Source organism: Dermochelys coriacea, chromosome 7 (genome assembly GCF_009764565.3).
Source record: "Dermochelys coriacea isolate rDerCor1 chromosome 7, rDerCor1.pri.v4, whole genome shotgun sequence".
Lineage (NCBI taxonomy): Eukaryota > Metazoa > Chordata > Testudines > Dermochelyidae > Dermochelys > Dermochelys coriacea.
The window spans coordinates 81,397,500-81,420,114 of NC_050074.1; the positions used below are offsets into that span (position 1 = coordinate 81,397,500).

A 22,615-nucleotide genomic window follows, 5' to 3' on the forward strand; every position below is an offset into this window, starting at 1 on the left:
GGGGAACAGCAGGATACTGGCTCTTTAAGACCAGAGGGGTTCATCAGAGAGGCCATTTATCCCATTCCACATGTCCAGGGAGGCAGATCAAGGCAATAATTGGATGAGAGGAAGATGGTCCCGAGGAGCAATTGGTGTGTGGGAGAGGGAATGTACATGGCCATACCATACCATATACTTTAAGGCCCCAGGAGCTTTGCTGAGTGGGTGCGGCAAGGCTTCCCTTTCTCCCAGATAGTGCAGACAAGTGCTTGGGATTATTAGATTCACCTGGAGAAGATCAAGAGACTATTAGGAACTGGGTAGGGGACTCAAAAGGAGACTCCAAGCCCAGTCAAGGAGGAGATGTGTAGGAGGAAGAACTCAGCAAGGAGGGCTTTGAAACCCCTAAACCTGACAGGAGACTTTACAGGCCAAGAAGACCAGGATTTGAAGCACAGGTCCTAGAAGGAGTGCTGAGAAACCCTAACCTTAGTGGGGGGGAGGCCAAAAGAGGATCTTTGGAGAGCCAGATGGTATTAAATACATAAGACCCCAAATAAAGATTCAGATGTGTATAAGTTATTTTTGGAACCTCAAAGGGAAACTGAAACAGTGCCACCTTAGGCCACAAGGGTGCCCCTGGGATGGCACCTGGGTACAAAGACTATTGATGAAAAGTGTCAAGACAAGAAAAATTTTAAAAAATAGTATTATTAAGACCACTTTCAACACTCTAAACTGGCAAACTTCATATACATATACTATATGCTGTAGGATCATAGACTTTTCTATACCAAATCAAGCCAATGGTCCAGCTAGAATGTCTCCAACAACTGCCAATGTTGGATGCTTCAAAGGAAACATTAAAATCTCCATGATGCCTTTCACAGTGAAATACTGTAGTCTGGAGAGACATTCCTTCCTGGTCTCATCTGAGGCCAGATTCTGATTCTCTTGCTCACACTGAGTAGTACCTTACTCCACATGTAGTCCTACTGAAGTCAATGGGTCTACCTGTGAAGTAAGGTGTGACACTGTATGGGCGGCCTTGAGGTCAGTCACACTCATCACTGCAGAAGTCATGGAGGTCGTGGAAAGTCATTGAATCCATGACTTCTGCGACCTCCATGATAGACATGGAGTCCTAAACATGAGCTACCAAAGACACGCACTGAGCCAGGGGGAAGGAAAAAAAAAAGCTCCAGGGAAAGAATCTGAAAGAACTATATGTAATTAGCCTACAAAATATATTTAAGCAACATGATATTGGTAACTGTTTAAGTATTCGCAAAAAGAAAAGGAGTACTTGTGGCACCTTAGAGACTAACAAATTTATTAGAGCATAAGCTTTCCTGAGCTACAGCTCACTTCATCGTAATGCATCCGATGAAGTAAGCTGTAGCTCACGAAAGCTTATGCTCTAATAAATTTGTTAGTCTCTAAGGTGCCAAAAGTACTCCTTTTCTTTTTGCGAATACAGACTAACACGGCTGCTACTCTGAAACCTGTTTAAGTATTGGAAGTCACAATGCAAAAACTGGGAGAAAAGCTCTTTACACAAGATACTAGTATTAAAACAGGTAGTAATGGAATTAATTGAAAGAATGAATCTAGCTTATCTAATATGACAGCATCTTGACATTAAGATCAACAAAAGTGTGGAACAATTTGCCTAATGAGGCAATAATAGCACATTACTAAGCATCTTTAAGCAGATGTTAAACATAAGAAAATAGAATAAGATTCTCTAACCTTGATGCAGGGAGCAAAAAATGATGATACAAGAGGCCCCCTCCAAAACTCATCATCTGATGATGAGTATTACTGAAGTACCTTATTCACTTGTTTAAAAAGGAAAGTTATTAAGCACCTTTTCCACTGTTCAGCCTTGAAGGATGGTCTAAATTGGAGAGGTGTTTTTTTTTTAAATCTTGAGTTACTTGATTGCCAGTCAACTTGAGTTAGCTAACATGTTGGCACATGCTAACTCAGCAAACAAGATGTTCAGTTTTAATGCCACAAATATCAAGGAAAGTGAATTTCAAAGTCACATGTGTGACTAGTCACAAGAACCGAGGGCAAGGCCTGGTACCAACCGTGAAAGAAAAGGGAAAAGGTGGCTTATACAGCCAGCTGGGGATTCCCCACTGTAGAAGAAGCCACAAATGCTATAAAGCCAGCTCTGTATTACCAATCCTTTCTGGCCTTGGCAAAGTGCCCGGCTGCAGTAGAGGAGGTGGTCAGAACACAAGTGCACTCTGGTAATATCTGGCTGCTGGAATGTCCCTTGGGAGCTGTTTAAGCTGGGTGATCATTAAAGCAGCCCTGAGGCATCTTTAACTTGTGACACAGCCAAACAACCCCAGAATAGGGAATGTGTGTGTATAAGTGGACACCTTTGCCCAACCTCATTCCTTGCTACCTGAAAAATGCATGTTTAAATTGCACCTGGACTCATCCAAATAAGTTACATATTTTTGTTCCTATCTGACCATCATAATTATCAAAACAGCTCTGATTTCAATGTATACCACCAACCTATAGTTCAAAAAAAACACCAGTAATGTATTAATTGAATACATTTCAACAAACAAATACAGGGAAATAATCTCAAGATATTCTAGAAGAAGAATTTTCTCCTATTTAGCAGTAATCAATATACTGGAAGCAATGGCAGTTTTATAGTAACTTATAACATTTTGCATAATCAACTAGGGAATATTAAATAATGCAATTTAAAATGTCACCGTAGGGGGGTCTATATTTATTTCCTCTCAGTGGCTCCATATCAGATTTGTTCAGTTTACATGATGTTTTTTTTCCTAACTGCCAACTTCACCTAGTATCTGCATTGTGTTTGGTCTCATGTACTTTCACCAGTAAGAGACTTTTTCATTGTAATTGTGTTGCAAATTCTGTTGGAGATGTATGATTAAGAGGAGAAGCCAGATCACTCTCCCACACCAGTCACTGTATTGGCTCTCAATGGTAGGAGGAGTAAAAAGTGATTACAAACTTTTTTGTGAAGAAATTAAACATAATTGACTGATACACACATGAAAAAGTATGTTGCATCAGAAGGTGCCATTTGCAGTCACTTCTCTAACCAGTCATACTGAATTAGTGCAGATTCTACTTACCACTGTTAAATGTTGCAATAGGTATGCCACATCAATCATGTCTGCCAGAATCAGAAGTCTAGTGACAGCAGCCAGAAGGAAGCGTGCTGCTTGAACAACAGCTTTCCTTTTAGGCAGATAACAGGGATCATTGGTAAATTCCCTCGCTGATACGCTTAAAGCTTCACCTGCAAAATAAATCCACAAATTCTCTTAGGGTACATTCCAAAGCTACAAATGTTAAGCAACATAATTTAACTGCATCAATTATTTGGCATATTGAAAATGTTGTCAGTTGAACTGGTATGTTATTAATGCCTTACAAAGAGGACCATAGATCATTCTCTCAGCTAAGCCAGATCATGCACAGGTGTTCTGTATGATGGGTGACACTTATCTGGCTTTGCAGTGCTGTGGAAGAGATGTTCCATGGAGATATTTTATATACGTATGAGAGAGAGGGTCCCTCACAGAACACCATTGTAATCTAAGGGAAAGAGCACCGGAAGCCAGAAGGCCATGAGTTCTAAGTTCATATCTTCTACTCGCTGCTGTTCACATTTGTGTACTTTGAAATCCTTACTGCTGATCAATGGCTCATACCCTGATCATGGGGGGGAAGAAAGTATCATATCACCCATAAATTAATGGAAAGATTCTAACAGATCTAGAAATCAAACCCATGTCTTAATTATGACAGACTGAATGTTCATACACTCAAGTAACACTGCCTCTCAGATAGAATGTGCCAGATTTATTTATTGTAACCACTGCTTTTGCCATTAGACTACACTCCCATCCAAACAGCAGTAACAGAACTCAGGAATCTGGAAGGCCAACATTTTTCTGCTCTATAGAAAGTTATTGTATAATCCATGGGTAAAGTGTGGGTCACATTCTCCTCTAGGAGCTGGTCCACAGAGGATGAGACACCTTTAGTTTAAGTGGGAAAGATCTGTGCAGAGAATTTGAAGATCCAGACTTAAAATCCCACTATCAAACACATGCAGGGAATTTCTTTTATGTTTGCAAATGATGGAATTTTTGTTTTTCTAGTTTTCTTCTTAAACAACTGTTATTTTAAATTGACACATGCATCAATCAAATCAAATGTGTGCAAACTACAAACTACATTGTCTAGATAATCAAAACTATCATATAATCTAATGCCAGTCATAACCCCCTCCATAACAGCAGCATCCACTGTGTACCAATCCTGGTGTAATAGGTCAGCCTGCTCCCGGTTTAATTAGCCCTGCCCTACCACACCTCTGCTGCTTATAAGACTTAAAAAGGGAGGCATCCCAGCAATTTGGGGCTGGTGGTGGAGAAGAGCAGTTAAGCTGGAAATCAAAGCTAGTTCCCATGGCAGGTCCCAGGAACAAGGAGCCAAGGGAGGCAGACCTGTGGCTGGTGTTTCACAAAGAGAACAGGGAACTGAAGAGAAGTCCAGGAGGGGTGGAAGACCATTGTGTTTTAGTGGAACCTGTACTTCCAGGAGGGAAAACCTGGGGAGTCAGTGACATGTTAAGAGTGAGGAGAATCTGCTCAACCTTTTAGATGTCTGTACACATATCCAAGGAGTATGAGTATAAAAGCAAGAACTGGAAGTATTAGTATACAACCTAAATTATTACTTAAATGGCATCACTGAGACAAGTCTCCTGGTTGGAATATTGGTATAGAAGGAATAGCTTGTTTAGTTCAGGAAGAACAGGAAGTGGGGAAAGGGAGTTGATGTTGCATCATACCTCAAGAATATATACACTTGTTCTGAGGTCCAGAAAAAAAAGGCAAACCAGATGACAGTCTTTGGGTGAAAGTAGGAGGTGTGTGGTACAGGGAGGGGACAAAAATGATATCATAGTAAGGGTCTGCTATAGACCACCAAATCAGGAGGAGGTGGAGGATGGACAGGGGGATAGCACACAGGGAAGTCAGAGGGAAGAAGAAGCGAGCATTAATTCCTGGGGTGAGTGGGCAAGCTTGTTTCTGTGTGGTTTTTCTTTTGGCTTACTTAAAATTTACAGTATGGTTGTGTGTGTTTGGGGACTGTGTGGAAATGGGATCCAGAGGCCTCCTAGCTGGCAGCTGAATGGGCACTAGCAAGGCTTTAGCCTCCTGCACTTTGATCACCCTTCCCCTGTGTGTTAAGGAGGGGGGAGGGCTGACCCAAGAGAGAAGGGCTTAATACACAGGCATTAAGCAACCAAGGGGAGCTTGCAAACAAGAGTTTGAGAGGGAGGCTTTAGGAGAGAGAAAGTATAAAACTCATCATGGTTTGAAAAGGCCACATAGTGTCCCCTGCTCTTTGCTCTACCTCCTGTGCCTATGTCCAGACAGGGAACCCAACCATGGATGCCTTTTCCCAGGCCCTGCTGTGGATTTGCAGAGACTGTGGCCTTCATTTCCCTGTTGCATCCAATGGGAAAGGTTCCGCCTGGTAGAAACACTCAGGAGGCAGGTGAGAGAGCTACAGGAGGAGGTGGCTAGGGTGAGGAATTAACTGAAAATATGCATATGAAGATCTCCAAGGTTGAGGAAGAAATCCATCTGGAAAGGACTGCAGTAGTTCCACCAGGGGAGGAGGAAACTGCTCCTTCACAGGGAGGAGGCTGGCTGCTGGTTACTTCCGGTAGCAGACACCACTCAATCCCTGCTCCCAAAACTGCTCCAAACTAAATGAGGGTCAGCAATATAATATTGTTGCAAAAAAAACCCCAAACATCATTATGGGATGCATTAGCAGGAGTGTTGTAAGTAAGACATGAGATGTAATTTTTCCACTCTACTCAACACTGGTGAGTCCTTACCTGGGGTCTTCGGTGCAGTTTTTTGGCACCATGCTTTAGGAAAGACATGAACAAATTGGAGACAGAGTCCAGAGAAGAGCAACAAAAGCGATAAACGGTTTAGAAAACCTGACCTATGAAAAAAAAGTTAAAAACCTGGGCATGTTTTAGTATTGAGAAAAGAAAACTGAGGGAGGACCTAATAACAGTCTTCAAAAACGTTAAGGACTGTTATAAAGAGGATGTGATCAATAGTTCTCCATGTCCACTGAAGATAGGATGAGAAGTAATGGGCTTAATATACAGCAAGGGAGATTTAGGATAGAGTTTTTCCTAATATCTACCTATAAAAATAATAAAGTTCTGGAATACTCTTCCAAGTAAAGTTGTAGAATCCCCCTCATTGGAGTTTTTTAAGAATAGGTTGGACAGACACCTGTTAGGGATGGTCTAGATATACTTAGTACTGCAACACTGCAGGGGGCTGGACCAAATGACCTCTCAGGGTCCTTCAGGTGATTCTATAAGAATGAACTTGGAACTATTGTTGAAGGTGGTGTTTGTTTTGGGATGTTGTGTACCCTGGGAGGGGACTGAACTTTTATGTGGCCTGGCCCTCCAGAAGACCCAGATGGAGGTGACCAATAGAAGGAGGTGACCAAGGGAAAGATCCAGCAGGTCCACATCCAGTCACAAGGGACCAATGTCCTGGGAGTTGCTTCGGTGCACATGGGGCTTATTCTGGGGCAGAATGCTAGGGCATCCTGCTCATGTAAAACCTTTTTTTGCTTAAGCTTTAGGACATATATGAAACCTTTCAAGAAAAAAGAGAAATTGGGGTTTTACTATGCTACTAAAACAACACACTTATGAGCTACTGAGCATACAAACTGAACAGTGCAGCTTCAAGGAATAAAATCCCAGGATACAGGAAAATATCAGTCTGGAGTGTGTTATTACATCAGTAAATGGAAGTTTAGTGCTTCCTCTGCTCAACATTAAGGCACTAGGAGCTACCTTGTGCATTTAATGCACAACCCTGTGATAGGATGATGAGGCGGGGGCCAGGTTGCTGTGAGAGTGCCAGCATGAATTTCAGGCAACTTGGCATATTGCAGATGGCATTTGCCACCTCTTTGCAGGGTAAAGCATATGTCTCCCGCCATCCCTAATCATATCTAGTGGATGGGTTCATGGCCTTAACCTCACTCCCTGTTCCCTTGAGGAAGGCTAGCATTGCAAGAACATAGGAAAGCATAGTGCTTATGCTCTCCAGCCTTTCAGACTCAGACACTATGATCTCATCGACAATGGCATTTTTCTTAAATTTCTCCCAATTTCCACTGTCGTTAATGTAGCTCCACCAGTGGGAGCAACAATAAAAGCACTAAAAAATAAGTCCATTATAGCTTTATCACTGTCCTCCATACCCATTCTGAGCAGATTTGATAGCATAGTGGCAAAAATGCCATCAATCAGTTTACACTAGCGCTTCCACCTTTGCTATCCAGGTCCGGGAGCCCGCCTTGGGAGTGTGGTGAGGCTGTTGCCTCCAGCATTAAGACTAGTTCCTGGCTAGGGGTGGAAACGGATTCCCCACTTGCCGCCTGTGCACTGTCCTCCTCCTCCTCCTCACTCTATGCAACTCCCCCCTTGCAGGTGTCCACGGACAGTGGTGGGGTAGTGGTGGCGTCACCCCTCATAATTTCATGCAGCTCATGGTAGAAGCGGCATGTATGGGGCTGTGACCCAGAGTGCCCATTTGCCTCCCTGGCTTTTTGGTACACTTGCCTGAGTTCCTTGATTTTTGTACCAACACTGCTCTGTGCTCCTGGAGTAGCCTCTTTCCATCATGGCCCTGGAGACTTTAGCATACGTATTTGTGTTTCTTTTTTTGGAAGGTAGTTCTGCCATAACAGATTTGTCTCCCCAACATACAATGAGATCCAGTACCTCCTGTTCGAACCTTGCTCGAGCTAGTCTATGAATCCGGGACTGCGTGGTCTCTTGTGATGGTGGACTCTGCATGGTCGCCTGTGATGGTAGACTGTGCTGATGGTCACCTGTGCTGATGGTGACCAAACAGGAAATGAAATTCAAAAGTTCCTGGGGCTTTTACTGCCTACCTGGCTTGTGCATCAGAGTTGAGAGTGTTGTCCAGAGCGGTCACAAGGGAGCATTCTGGGATAGCTCCCGGAGGCCAATAATGTCGAATTGCCTCCACAGTATCTGTAATCTGGAACTGCGATCTCGATTTTAGTGCTACTCCACTTGCCGAGGTGGAGTACAGAAATCAGATTAAAGAAAACTTTAAATCGAAATAACCGGTTTTGTTGTGTGGACAGAATCAGTTTTATTTCGAATTAACTCAGCTACTTCCGAAATAACCACGTACTGTAGACCAGGCCTTAGGGTATGTCTATACTACAAAATTAGGTCGAATTTATAGAAGTCGGTTTTGTAGAAAGCATTTTTATACAGGCGAGTGTGTGTGTCACCACACAAATGCTCTAAGTGCATGTAGTCGACGGACTGTGTCCACAGTACCGAGGCAACCGTCGACTTCCGGAGCTTTGCACTGTGGGTAGCTATCCCACAGTTCCCGCAGTCTCCACCACCCGTTTGAATTCTGGATAGAAATCCCAGTGCCTGATGGGGCTAAAACATTGTTGCGGGTGGTTCTGGGTACATATTGTCAGGCCCCCGTTCCCTCCCTCCCTCCATAAAAGCAAGGGCAGACAATCGTTTTGCACCTTTTTTCTTGAGTTACCTGTGCAGACGCCATACCACGGCAAGCATGGAGCCCACTCAGCTAACCATTACCGTATGTCTCCGGGGTGCTGGCGGACGTGGTACTGCATTGCTACACAGCAGCAGTTTATTGCCTTTTGGCAGCAGACAGTGCAGTATGACTGGTAGCTGTCGTCAACGTAGTCCTGGGTGCTCTTTTAACCGGGCACCTGGTCAAATATGGGAGTGACTCAGCCAGGTCATTTCCCTTGTTTCGTCTCATGGCGATTGAGTCCTACCGGCAGTGCACTGTCTTTTAATCTGCAGCCAGCAGAAGATGACGGCCAGCAGTCATACTGTACCGTCTTCTGCCGAGCACCCAGGAGGTGACAATGGCTAGCACTCGTACTGCACAGTCTGCTGCCAGCAAGATGTATAAAGATAGATGAAGTGGCTCAAAACAAGAAATAGACCAGATTTGTTTTGTATTCATTTTCTCCTCTCTCCCTCCCTCTGTGAAATCAACGGCCTGCTAAACCCAGTTTTGAGTTCTATCCTTGAAGTTTTGAGTTCTATCCCTGAGGCGGCCATTCAGTTTCTCGCAAAGCCACCCCCTTTGTTGATTTTAATTCCCTGTAAGCCAACCCTGTAAGCCATGTCATCAGTCGCCCCTCCCTCCGTCAGGGCAACAGCAGACAATCATTCCGCGCCTTTTTTCTGTGCAGATGCCATACCACGGAAAGCATGGAGCCTGCTCAGATCACTTTGGCAATTAGGAGCACATTAAACACCACACACATTATCCAGCAGTATATGCAGCACCAGAACCTGGCAAAGCAAAACCGGGTGAGTAGGCGACGTCAGCGTAGTTATGAGAGTGATGAGGACATGGACACAGACTTCTCTCAAAGCACGTGCCCTGGCAATGTGGGCATCATGGTGCTAATGGGGCAGGCTCCTGCGGTGGAATGCCGATTCTGGGCCCAGGAAACAAGCACAGACTGGTGGGACCGCATAGTTTTGCAGGTCTGGGACGATTCCCAGTGGCTGTGAAACTTTCGCATGCGTAAGGGCACTTTCATGGAACTTTGTGACTTGCTTTCCCCTGCCCTGAGATGCAAGAATACCAAGATGAGAGCAGCCCTCACATTTGAGAAGCGAGTGGCAATAGCCCTGTGGAAGCTTGCAACGCCAGACAGCTACCGGTCAGTTGGGAATCAATTTGGAGGGGGCAAATCTACTGTGGGGGCTGCTGTGATGCAAGTAGCCAACGCAATCAAAGATCTGCTGATATCAAGAGTAGTGACCCTGGGAAATGTGCAGGTCATAGTGGATGGCTTTGCTGCAATGGGATTCCCTAACTGTGGTGGGGCCATAGACGGAACCCATATCCCTATCTTGGCACTGGAGCACCAAGCCAGTGAGCACATAAACCTCAAGGGGCACTTTTCAATAGTGCTGCAAGCACTGGTGGATCACAAGGGATGTTTCACCAACATCAACGTGGGATGGCCGGGAAAGGTACATGACACTCGCATCTTCAGGAACTCTGGTCTGTTTCAAAAGCTGCAGGAAGGGACTTTCTTCCCAGACCAGAAAATAACCGCTGGGGATGTTGAAATGCCTATAGTTATCCTTGGGGACCCAGCCTACCCCTTAATGCCATGGCTCATGAAGCCATACATAGACAGCCTGGAAAGTAGTCAGGAGCTGTTCAACTACAGGCTGAGCAAGTGCAGAATGGTGGTAGAATGTGCATTTGGAGGTTTAAATGCACGCTGGCGCAGTTTACTGACTCGGTTAGACCTCAGCAAAACCAATATTCCCACTGTTATTACTGCTTGCTGTGCGCTCCACAATATCTGTGAGAGTAAGGAGGAGACATTTATGGCTGAGTGGGAGGTTGAGGCAAATCGCCTGGCTGCTGGTTACGCACAGCCAGACACCAGGGCGGTTAGAAGAGCACAGGAGGGTGCAGTGCGCATCAGAGAAGCTTTGAAAACCAGTTTCATGACAGGCCAGGCTATGGTGTGAAAGTTCTGTTTGTTTCTCCTTGATGAAACCTCCCACCCCTTGGTTCACTCTACTTCCCTGTAAGCTAACCATCCTCCCCACCTCCCTTTAATCACCACTTGCAGAGGCAATAAAGTCATTGTTGCTTCACATTCATGCATTCTTTATTAAAATTCATCACACAAATAGGGGGATAATTACCATGGTAGCCCAGGAGGGGTAGTGGAGGAGGGAAGGACAAGGCCACACAGCTCTTCAAAAGTTTAAAATTTATTGAATGCCAGCCTTCTGTTACTTGGGAAATCCTCTGGGGTGGAGTGACTGGGTGGCCGGAGGCCCCCCCGCCGTGTACTTGGGTGTCTGGGTGAGGAGGCTATGGAACTTGGGGAGGAGGGCGGTTGGTTATACAGGGGCTGTGATGGCGGTCTGTGCTCCTGCTGCCTTTCCTGCAGCTCAACCATATGCTGGAGCATATTAGTTTGATCCTCCAGCAGCCTCAGCATTGAATCCTGCCTCCTCTCATCACGCTACCACCACCTTTCAGCTTCAACCCTCTGTTCAGCCCGCCACTTACTCTCTTCAGCCTGCCACCTCTCCTCCCAGTCATTTTGTGCTTTCCTGCACTCTGACATTGTCTGCCTCCATGCATTCGTCTGTGCTCTGTCAGTGTGGGAGGACAGCATGAGCTCAGAGAACATTTCATTGCAAGTGCGTTTTTTTCACCTTCTAATCTTCGCTAGCCTCTGGGAAGAAGAAGATCCTGTGATCTTTGAAACACATGCAGCTGGTGGAGAAAAAAAAGGGACAGTGGTATTTGAAAAGACACATTTTATAGAACAATCGGTACACTCTTTCACGGTAAACCTTGCTGTTAACATTACATACATAGCACATGTGCTTTCATTACAAGGTCACATTTTGCCTCCCCCCCCCACCACATGGCTAACAGCGGGGAACATTTCTGTTCAGCCATAGGCAAACAGCCCAACAGGAACGGGCACCTCTGAATGTCCCCTTAAGAAAAGCACCCTATTTCAACCAGGTGACCATGAATGATATCACTCTCCTGAGGATAATACGGAGAGATAAAGAACGGATGTTTTTGAACACCAGCAAACATACACTGCAATGCTTTGTTCTACAATGATTCCCAAGTACGTGCTACTGGCCTGGAGTGGTAAAGTGTCCTACCATGGTGGATGGAATAAGGCTGCCCTCCCCAGAAACCTTTTGCAAAGGCTTTGGGAGTACATCCAGGAGAGCTGCGAATGCCAGGGCAAATTAATCATTAAACATGCTGGCTTTTAAACCATATATAGTATTTTAAAAGGTACACTCATCAGAGGTCCCTTCTCTGCTTGGTGGGTCTGGGAGGCAGCCTTGGGTGGGTTCGGGGGGTACTGGCTCCAGGTCCAGGGTGAGAAACAGTCCTGGCTGTAGGGAAAACCAATTTCTCCGCTTGTTTGGTGTGAGCTATCTACAACCTCATCATCATCATCTTCCTCGTCCCCAAAACCTGCTTCTGTGTTGCCTCCATCTCCATTGAAGGAGTCAAGCAACACGGCTGGAGTAGTGGTGGCTGAACCCCCTAAAATGGCATGCAGCTCATCATAGAAGCGGCATGTTTGGGGCTCTGACCCGGAGCGGCCGTTCGCCTCTCTGGTTTTCTGGTAGGCTTGCCTCAGCTCCTTAAGTTTCATGCGGCACTGCTTCGGGTCCCTGTTATGGCCTCTGTCCTTCATGCCCTGGGAGATTTTCACAAATGATTTGGCATTTCGAAAACTGGAACGTAGTTCTGATAGCACAGATTCCTCTCCCATACAGCGATCAGGTCCCGTACCTCCCGTTCGGTCCATGCTGGAGCTCTTTTGCGATTCTGGGATTCCATCATGGTCACTTCTGCTGATGAGCTCTGCATGGTCACCTCTGCTGATGAGCTCTGCATGGTCACCTGCAGCTTGCCACACTGGCCAAACAGGAAATTGAAATTCAAAAGTTCGCAGGCCTTTTCCTGTCTACCTGGTCAGTGCATCTGAGTTGAGAGTGCTGACCAGAGCAGTCACAATGGAGCACTCTGTGATAGCTCCTGGAGGCCAATACCATCTAATTGCGTCCACAGTACCCCAAATTCGACCCAGCAAAACCGATTTCAGCGCTAATCCCCTTGTCGGGGGTGGAGTAAGGAAATCGATTTTAAGAGCCCTTTAAGTCAAAAAAAAAGGGCTTTGTCATGTGGACGGGTGCAGGGTTACATCGATTTAATGCTGCTGAATTCGACCCCAACGCCTAGTGTAGACCAGGGCTTAGTCTCTAGAAAGCGTTTTTCACTTTATGTGCTTGTAACTATTTCAAACTCTATCCGCTATACTAAAACTCACTTCAGAGCCTATCTCCTTTAGTCAGTAAACTTGTTTTACTTTTGATCTAAACCAATCCAGTGCTGTGTTTGATTTAAAGTAAATGTTAACTCAGTCAATATGGCAAGCTGCTGGGTATTGTACCTTTAAAAGAACAAATGAACCTTAATATCTCTCTGATAAGTCCAGGAGAGGGCTGAACATTGCAGAACACATGATTTTGGGAAAATTCAGGACTGGGGTATGTTGGGATCATCTTGCCAGGTGTAACTAAGTGGCCAGAGCGTGTCAATAGTGTAACAAGCAGGCTATTGGAATCAGGATTGCTGAGTCAGAGCTGCTTAATACACAGGCACACAGTACATGCTTATATAGTGGCTGGAAGCGTCCCGACACAAGAGCTGCAGCTGAGTATTTTGAGAAACTCAGAGTTACAGAGCAGCCAGTAACAACTGGTCTGGAGCACACCCCAAAACATGACACATGCAATTGGGTCTCATGAGTGCATATAATAAAGAACTACAGCATATTTAAAGAAATACAGGCTGTGTTCCTCCAATCACTTACATAAATGAATAGTCCTTTCCCCTATCATCCGAATTAATGGTTTGAGTAAGCACTACTTACGTGAGTGAGGATTTGCAGGACTAAGTCCATATGGGATCCAATTCTACAAGAGGACAAAACTGCTGTTGACTTCACTAGAAGTTTCACCTGGGTAGGGCCTGAGCAAGAGCTACAGAAGTGAGTCAAATATGTGCAAACATGCTCCATGCCAGCACTTAAAAGGTACTGGACTGATTTTCAGAAGTGTTCAGCATCCAGCCAATAGAAGGTACAGGTAGGTACTCAGCATCTTTGAAAATCACACACTTGAATTATACTATTTTGCTCTTGAATTCAAGGGTCAGAATTTCCTTGGCATATATGTAAAGAGAAAAGTCACTAGGAATCATTTCTCTCTCTTTATTTCTGTACTTTATAAGATGATATTTTAAGACAATTCATATTTCAATATATTATTCAATATTTATCTTAGCTTCAAAATATCTTTTCCAGTTAGAAATACCTGGAAGATAATACATTTGATATTACACAGAATTTGCCATCTCTTCTTTAGCTACTAACATTACAATGAAAACCTTTAGCATTTAAAAATAGGCAAAAAAATTCTTCACTTATGGACCAGTTCTGTAGAGAACAAGTGTTCATTAAAGTTGTATATTATAAACAGAAAGTGAAGCCTGCTTATAGTTAGGGCCCTACCAAATTCAGGCTCCAGTTTGGTCAATTTCACAGTCACAGGATTTTAAAAATCATACATTTCATGAATTAAGCTATTTAAATCTGAAATTTCATAGTGTTGTGATAGTAGGGATCCTGGACTTGGGGCGGAGGGTGTCACAAGGTTATTGTAGGAGGGATTGCAGTACTGCTACTCTTACTTTTGCACTGCTCAGGACTGGCCCACAACATTTTGGCACCTGAGGTGGGGAGCTCAAATGACGCCCCCATACCTCTTCGCTTGGGCCAAAACTTTGAAAGGTCTCAGTTCTGCCTTCTTCCTGTTCTACTCCTCTCATGGTACTGCTCTGCTACCTACCCCAATAAAGGAGAACTAACAACTTAAAATGCCTTGTTCAAAAATTTTAAAGTAACACTTAGCTTTCAAACACCTGAACAACAAATGTAACTTTTCTTGTCTGCACAGTAAACACTGGCATTTTTATCTGTTTGAATAATCAAAGTAGTGCCTTCTTGGTTGCAAAAGTTTGAACTGATTCCTGAAGGTCCACAGTCTGGGCCAGCTCTTGCTCTAGTGAGATGGTTGCAAGGCCAACCAGCCTCTCCTGTGTCTTTGTGGAGCGTAGATGTGTTTTTATTAACTTCAGCTTGGAGAAGCTGCGTTCTCCACTGGCAACTATTACAGGAAGTGTTAGAAGTATGCGCAGAGCAACAAAAGCATTTGGAAAGAGGGTGGTCATCTTATTTGTGCACATATATTCCAGAACAGCCTTTGGAGTTGATCCTGCTGAAATGTATCTTGAAAGGGCTTTCAGTTCATCACCTAAATCACTCGCATCAATATTGCGCATGTCATCATGTGTCAGCACTGTCTCTAGTGCCCTGCACTGCTGGTGTAGGTCTTCTTCAGGTATAGTGAGGAGTTTTAAAATATCACACAACATCCCAAATATACTGCTGTGTTCCTTGAGCTGCATAAAACATTCCTCAACTAACTGTATTGCACAATCTAGCACCTGGTTAAAGAATTCAACTTTGAATTGTTGTTTGGGGTCTCTTATGGGATTATCCCATGCGTCATAATCAAAATGTCTTCTTCTTCGGTGACTCTTCTATTCTTGAATGGGTGGGAAAATAGCTTCAGTGTGAAGTTCTCCTGCCAATTTCTGTGCACTCTTCAGAACATTTTGAAATCCCTCATTTGACCAGTAAGACTGTAGGTATGACATTGCTTTGTCCATTGCTCCAGATATATCAACACCTTGGAGTCTCTTGCTTACAACATTTATTTCAAACAGCATGTCATGCCACAACATAAGCCACACAGAAATTTGAAGTTATGTATGTTTCTGGTGATTCCATTTCCCTCTGCCACTTTTCTCGCATGAACAGTTCCTGTCCTAGCATTATCCTCCATGATGGCAATTATCGATCATCTATCTATCCCAATTTGGTGTTTGATAGGCTTTATTGCTTCCACTCGACTTCCCATCATGTGGCACTCAGTGATTTCTGTGTCAGAGAGGATGTTCCCAGATGTTGTTTCAAAATTTGCCATCGATGAGTTGATGCAGAGAAAAAATACACAGATGTTTTAAATTACGTTAAAAAATTCAGCAGCCTCACTAGAAGCAGATGCTGCATCACTGACCATCAAGTTCAATGAATGAGAACTACATGGGACAAAAAAATACTGAGGGTTTAACTCTCGGATCCGTGTCTGCACTCCTCTATTCTTTCCTCTCATGTTGGCACCATTATTGCAGCCCTGACCTTTCACGTCAGCTATCGCAACTCCCATATCTGCCAGCTTTTTAAGAAGCACATTTGTCATACCAGCTCCTGTAGCATCATCAATGTCAATAAATTCTAGAGAATGCTCTCTGACAGTCACCATTGAAGGGACATTTTCACTAGGTTCTGCTGTTGTTACAAAATGCACCATTAAAGTCATTTATTCCATATGGCTGATGTCAGTAACCGTATGATCTCATTTTGAATTGTTTTTCCAAGGTAGTGGTGTGTGTACATTTCTTGGGTGGTGACTCTTCTTAGATGATCCTGGAGTACAGCATCAAACTCAGCCATCACCACCACAATTTTAAGGAAGTTTCCATTGTTTGACACATACAGCTGATCTGAAGTGCCATGCAGTGCTAGGTTTTGGGTAGCAAGCATTCTCACAATGGCAATGAGCCTTTTCAGAACGTTTTGCCAGTAAAGAGACTCTGATGCAATCTTCTCTTGATGCTGATCATCTATGGTGGCCTTTAACCTGAGTGTCATCTCAAGTTCTTTCCATCTATGGAATCCTCTCTGATGATTTGCTGCCTTCTCATGGCATGCCAGATTTCTAGCCAGATTTTTCCAATCCTTTGTTCCTGTAGAACCCAATGTAGCTGGAACATTAGACTGGAAAAGTTTGCAACAAAAGCAGTGTGCAGCATTCTGGGTTTTTTTAGTACATAAGCCATGGCCTCGCCACTTTGTCACCATTGGGTGACACCAGCCAGTAATGTGCTGGATGGAAACTTCTATTTTCATTGTTTTGAGGGAACATGAAGTTTTTCACTTGCTGTGGCCCATGCAGTACAAGGAAGTCCCTCAGGCTACTGCCCAAGTGGGTCCACAGTCCTGGATCATCTAGGCTTAAGGAACTAAATTCAGCAGCAGCTGTTTCTTGCGCCTCCACCACACTCTTTTTGATCTACACTTTTCTTCAGGAAAGTGCACGGTTACATCCACTTGAGATGGAGATATGAATGCTAGAGTAGCTGCCAGGTCACCTGCACTCTGACGAACTGGAAGATCAGCCATCTACTCACCACTCACATCCTCACTGGGGCCGGAAGGCTCACCGTGAACATTTGTGCCTATGTATCTCAGGAGAGCTCCATCCTGCTTACATAGAAAAGCTTCCTTTGCTTTCTTTTACTGAATGCTACCCCAGAGGGGCATTTTCTTCTTTCACTCATGACTGCTGTTCTGTGCCAGCTATAGAGGCTCTCAACACTCAATTGAAGGGGACAAATAAGCAGGCTGGTAGCAGGGCCTGAGTGAGGGAAGATATCAGCTCCTACTAGTTCAGTTGACTGCCTGTTCTCCTCAAGTGGGTTCAGGGAAGCAGCAGGAAACAGGAAGCTCCCTTAGAAGCTGGTATTAATCACTCCAGGCTCCTAGGGGTGCTAGAGATGTACACAAGAGGCTCTTCTTCCTCTCTCTCCCTGCAGCTCCTGCTGCTTTCTGTTATTCCCTCTAACTTTTTCTCCTGCCTGTCTGCTATGTCTCTTGTGCCCTTCTTCCTCCAGCACAGCACTCCACCATCTCTGTGCATCTAGAGCAGAGAGGATACATATGCACCAGCAGCAGACACAATTTTCTACACTCTGGGTCCTAGAGCTCCCACACACACACACAATGTCTGGCCCTGGCGCTGCTGCAGGAGGAGGCTGCCTTTAGAGCTGGGCAGCTGGACAGCAGTGGCTGCAGGCCAGGAGTCCAGCTCTAAAGGTAGAGCCACCGCCAGCAGCAGTGCCGAAGAAAGGATGGCATTGCCACCCTTTCTTCTGCACTGCTGCTGGTGGGGCACTCCCTTCAGAGCTGGGCGCTCAGCCAACAACCACCGCTCTCCAGCCACCCAGCTCTGAAGGCAGAGCAGAAGTAAGGGTGGCAATACCATGAACCCCCTAAAATAACCTTGCAACCCCTGTAATTCCCTTTTGGGTCAGGACCCCAATTTGAGAAACACTGGTCTCCCCCATGAAATCAGTGTAGTGTAGGATGATTTAGTGGGTGTTGATCCTGCTTTGAGCAGGGGATTGGAGGAGATGACCTCCTGAGGTCTCTTCCAACCCTAATAGTCTATGAAAAGCACACAAGACCAGATTTCATGGTTGGAGACCCGATTTCCACAGTCTGTGATGCATTTTTCATGGCTGTGAATTTGATAGCGCCCTACTTACAGTTAATTCAGTTTAGTGAAATTTTAATTCTAGGGTGAAATTCAGTTCAGCATGAAATTCAGCCCTATGTACTGAACTAAAATCTTTCTATCTGTATAGAAATTTGTCTCATTTTAAAAATGTGTTCTCACTGTTCTCCAGTTACATATTTAACATACATATTCAAATTTTTTAAAAAAATCACACTAATTTCTGATGTGGTTTTGGTATCTGCAACCTCAAGAATTACTAGAGCAAAACATCCAGTGGTACCGTATTTTCAGATGGTATAAAGAATTACAGTAGAACCTCAGAGTTACGAACTAACCAGTAAACCACACACCTCATTTGAAACTGGAAGTATGCAATCAGGCAGCAGCAGAAACAAAAAAAAAGCAAATACAATACACTACTGTGTTAAACCTAAACTATGAAAAAAAATATATAAAGGGAAAGCAGCATTTTTCTTCTGCATTAGTAAAAATACCAGTAAATATACCAAAACCTGATTCACAAACACCGTTTTTCTCTTCTCTGAATGTGTCTATCACATGTCAGTGGTTTCTATGTTAACTCTGCCTATTTTAAATGTGATACAATATACATATACTTCAAAGCTGTATTAAGTCAATGTTCAGTGTAAACTTTTGAAAGAACAACCATGTTTTGTTCAGAGTTATGAACAACCTCCTTTCCCAAAGTGTTCGCAACTAAGGTTCTAGTGTAAATCTGTAGTTCTACCAGTTGGTGAACTACTGTATCACAGCTGTTCAAATCAAGTCAGAAAATCAAGTGGGAATAAAAGTTAGAATGACTGACTGATTTTTAAATGTCTGCTTCTCATAATCTGTAAAGAATAGAAACACCTCTCCAGACCAGGAGTAATGCTTTCTGGACTGGTAATTGTTTCCAAGCGTCAGATTTAGACCAATGATCAGAAAAAAAGAAGAGGCAGAAAACCTGTTCACATACATTTTTATAGATACATTCATTAGAACTGATTGCTGCAAAATGTGGATGATAATAAACCCTAATTAGTTTTTTATGATGTTTTAGTACAATACCTCTAGAAACTCAAGGTGAATTCATAAGGAAATACTATGCATTAAAATCCAAGTGCACTGTAAACTAAACCCTTCTCATTTCATTTGTCTTATGACTTCAGATAGAAAAAACCTTTTGAAATTCTGAGAATGAATAGTTTAAATGAATAATCTGACATACTGTCTCCATTTTATTTTCATTCTATTTAACTGCTGCCCATTCACCTTGCCAATTACTGATGTTGAATATATTAAGTTTGACATTATCTCTTTCAGGAGGTAAAAATACAAGTTAACATTACATCTTTATGTATTCACAATGTGTACACTATGTTAATTCATGCCATAACAACAGTCATAGTTTAACACATTTGCACAAATACAGGAAACTGGTACATGCAGCATTTTAATACAATTGTAAAGTATAACAATACAGATTTATGGTCCAATTAAAATATAAGGTTTGAATTTTAAACAGCTACCCACCTGGGTCTCCAAGGATTCATCCCCAAGTGTGGGTGCAAACTACTAACAGAAATGAACATACATTCAGGGACTTTTAAAAAAAATGTTTGAAGTGTTTATGTCGTGAGGAAAAATAGTATGCCGTATAATTACTTGTTATACATTTACTTGTGAGGATGGCACTGGACCAGATTCACCAGTATGCTTTGTGCCACTCCAGCAAGCCATAAACTCAGCTTAACTCGTGATTTAAACTAGGTTTACAGCTGCTTTATGTTATCAAAGCAGCCAAAGAGTAGCTGTGAATCTGGCCCATTATATTTAAGTAATGTATAAATGCTCTGTTAAATATTACACTTATATAAAGGAGAGGCAAGTCAGTACATTGGGTCTGGTTTTGCAGTGACTTGCGCCTCTCACACCAAGCAGTGACATGCGCCTCCCACACCTCTTTAAAAAGCTGTTATTGAGAGCTAATACGTTTGGTGGAGCACAACCGAATTTAGGGAAAAGATAAAGGGGAGAGAAAAAAATTGATGTAGGGAAGAAAGTGGGAGAGAGAGAGAGAATAATTGGTTGGAAAGGGGGAAATAATTGTGTTTGGTGGAAGCGGATGTATGATTAGCCAAGGAGGAATGGTGAGTCAGTGGATTAATGACTGAGTGGCGGTAAGTGGTGATTGAGTGGGTCAGGGAATGAGTTAGGGAGGCGTCAGTGTCTGAATGAGCTGACATAGGGAGAAGTGGTGGTTGGATGTGGCAGGGCTCCCGGGGGGGGAGGGAGGGGCGGGCGTCAGGAATGAGAAGAGGGGTTGGATGGGGCAGCAGGGAGAAGTCAGGGGCAGGGGTTCTGGGGGCAGTCAAGGGACAGGGAGAAGGGGTGGATGGATGGGGCAGGGATCCCAGGGGGGCAATCAGGAATAAGAGGAGGGGTTGGATGGGGCAGCAGAGGGCATTCAGGGGCATGGGTTCCGGGGGGCAGTCAGGGGACAGGGAGTGGGAGGGGTGGATAGGGCAGGGGTCCAGGAGGGGCCCGTCAGGGAACAGGAGGGGTTGGATGGTGCAGGAGTCCCAGGGGAGGGCCTCAGGGGACGAGAAGCGGGGGATAGGGGATGAGGACCAGGCCATCCCTGGCTATTTGGGTCGGCATAGCCTCCCCTAACCGGCCCTCCATACAATTTACAAAACCTGATGCGGCCCTCAGGCCAAAAAGTTTCCCCTCCCCAGTGTAAGAGGACCATCAACACAATCTTTATATAGGGTGACCAGATGTCCTGATAAAATGGGGACAGTCCCGATTTTTAGTTCTTTGTCCCATGTCCCGACCGATGTACAGTTGGGACACCATTTGTCCCGATATTGTAGCTTTGGCCACTCCAGCAGGTTTTGGTTTGGTTTGTTTTTGCTTCGGCAACTTGGCTCCGGCCACTTTTTTTTTTTTTTTGCTTCCCCCATGTGTCCCGATATTTTGTCCATTTCATCTGGTCACCCTATCTTTGTATCATATTGTTTCATGATGGCCCACTTAATTTTGATAATCTTTCTTGATGGATGGGGAAGCATTCTTTCAGCTAGGGCTGACAGGTTCAGAACAGGCATTTTTACAGTTATAAAGTAAACCTTACATATTACCTTATAGCAAGGATATAGCCGTTACAAATCAGATTAAGGAATGCAGCAACTGACAAGCATTTTATAGAAACTAATCACTTGAACACATCCATGCAAGTCTAATACCTATCTTGAACAATACTAACACAGGTGAACTGGTTTGGTTTCCAGCTATGAATTTGTCAGTGCTCAGCTGATGCTTATAGCCTGGACAAGAACTGGCACCTGGTCTGCCAACATCACAAGCCACATGGACTTTTATTCATATTGAATCAAACCACTGACATGACAGTGAATGCATGAGTGCAGGCAAGTTCAAACGCACCTAAAATATGTTACAATAGCTTAAGTGGTGTAACCAGCATCCTAGAGGCATTCAGGAATAGTTCAAAGGGAGAGTTACTAGACCTAGATTGGGAGGGCCAACAGGAATGGGTATAGAATGGAAGAGGAGCCAGAAAAATAAGGTATGTGAGGCAAAGAAGGGAGATATGAGCAAGTAATACAAGTAGTAGGAAGAACACCACACACACACACGGTGTTAAAAACGGTCCTAAAATGCAACAAGCAGCCAACAGCACCAGACAATATCATCTCCCTCCTGCTTCACATAATATGCCATAAAGGTGGAGCAGCTGTCACTTCTCACTGCTTCCAATTGTCACCAACAATGAGAAACAGTGGAATGGTTGCCAGCACAGAGATAAGGATGACAATACCAAGCTGTATGTACACATATGTGTGAACTTACATTAGGTGGGTCAGTAACAGAACAACTAGTGGTAAAAACGCACTCCAGCCACAGGCAGTAGTAGCACCCTTAATAGTCCCTACCCTCAAGTAAGGATATCAAAAGAGCAACATGGAATGCCCCAGGAAACAAAGCAACCATAAGTCTACCACATTTTGCAATTCACAGATAACTGACAGATCCGCTTGCCACGGGCTGGGTGTTAGCCAATGGCAAGCAGCACTCTGTCTGTCTGGGTTCCTATAACAGTGCACAACAATGTCTGAGTGCTTCCCAAGAGATAACCAAAAATCACATTAGGGTAGTGATCTAATACTCCTTCCTGCTTCAGGCAAGGCAGTCAAGACTAGAGGGGGTTTTCTTAGTTGTTTTAACCTATTTCCTTCTCTTTCTCCTCCATCTGTTCCTACTATTTCTCTCCTCTCTCTTCCTGTAGATGTATAGGTCTGCTCTGCAGCACCCCCGACTGGTCCTTGTTAGCTCAGCAGCACCTATCCTCTATTTCCTTTCTCCCCCGGCATTTTAACATACAACCAGGGACAGAGTCACATAATAAACCCCTTCTCA

The 22,615-nt window shown here is 44.1% G+C and overlaps 1 protein-coding gene across 4 annotated transcripts in view; it reads right to left on the bottom strand.

The window, feature by feature from the left end:
• CTNNA3 (catenin alpha 3) overlaps positions 1 to 22,615 on the bottom strand; it is an 889,777-nt gene that overhangs the window by 832,917 nt on the left and 34,245 nt on the right. For all 4 annotated transcript variants that reach the window (XM_043518063.1, XM_038411313.2, XM_043518062.1 and 1 more), the window contains exon 4: positions 3,123 to 3,289. In XM_043518063.1, the coding sequence (XP_043373998.1) occupies positions 3,123 to 3,289 (167 nt within the window). The remainder of the gene's footprint in view (positions 1 to 3,122; positions 3,290 to 22,615) is intronic.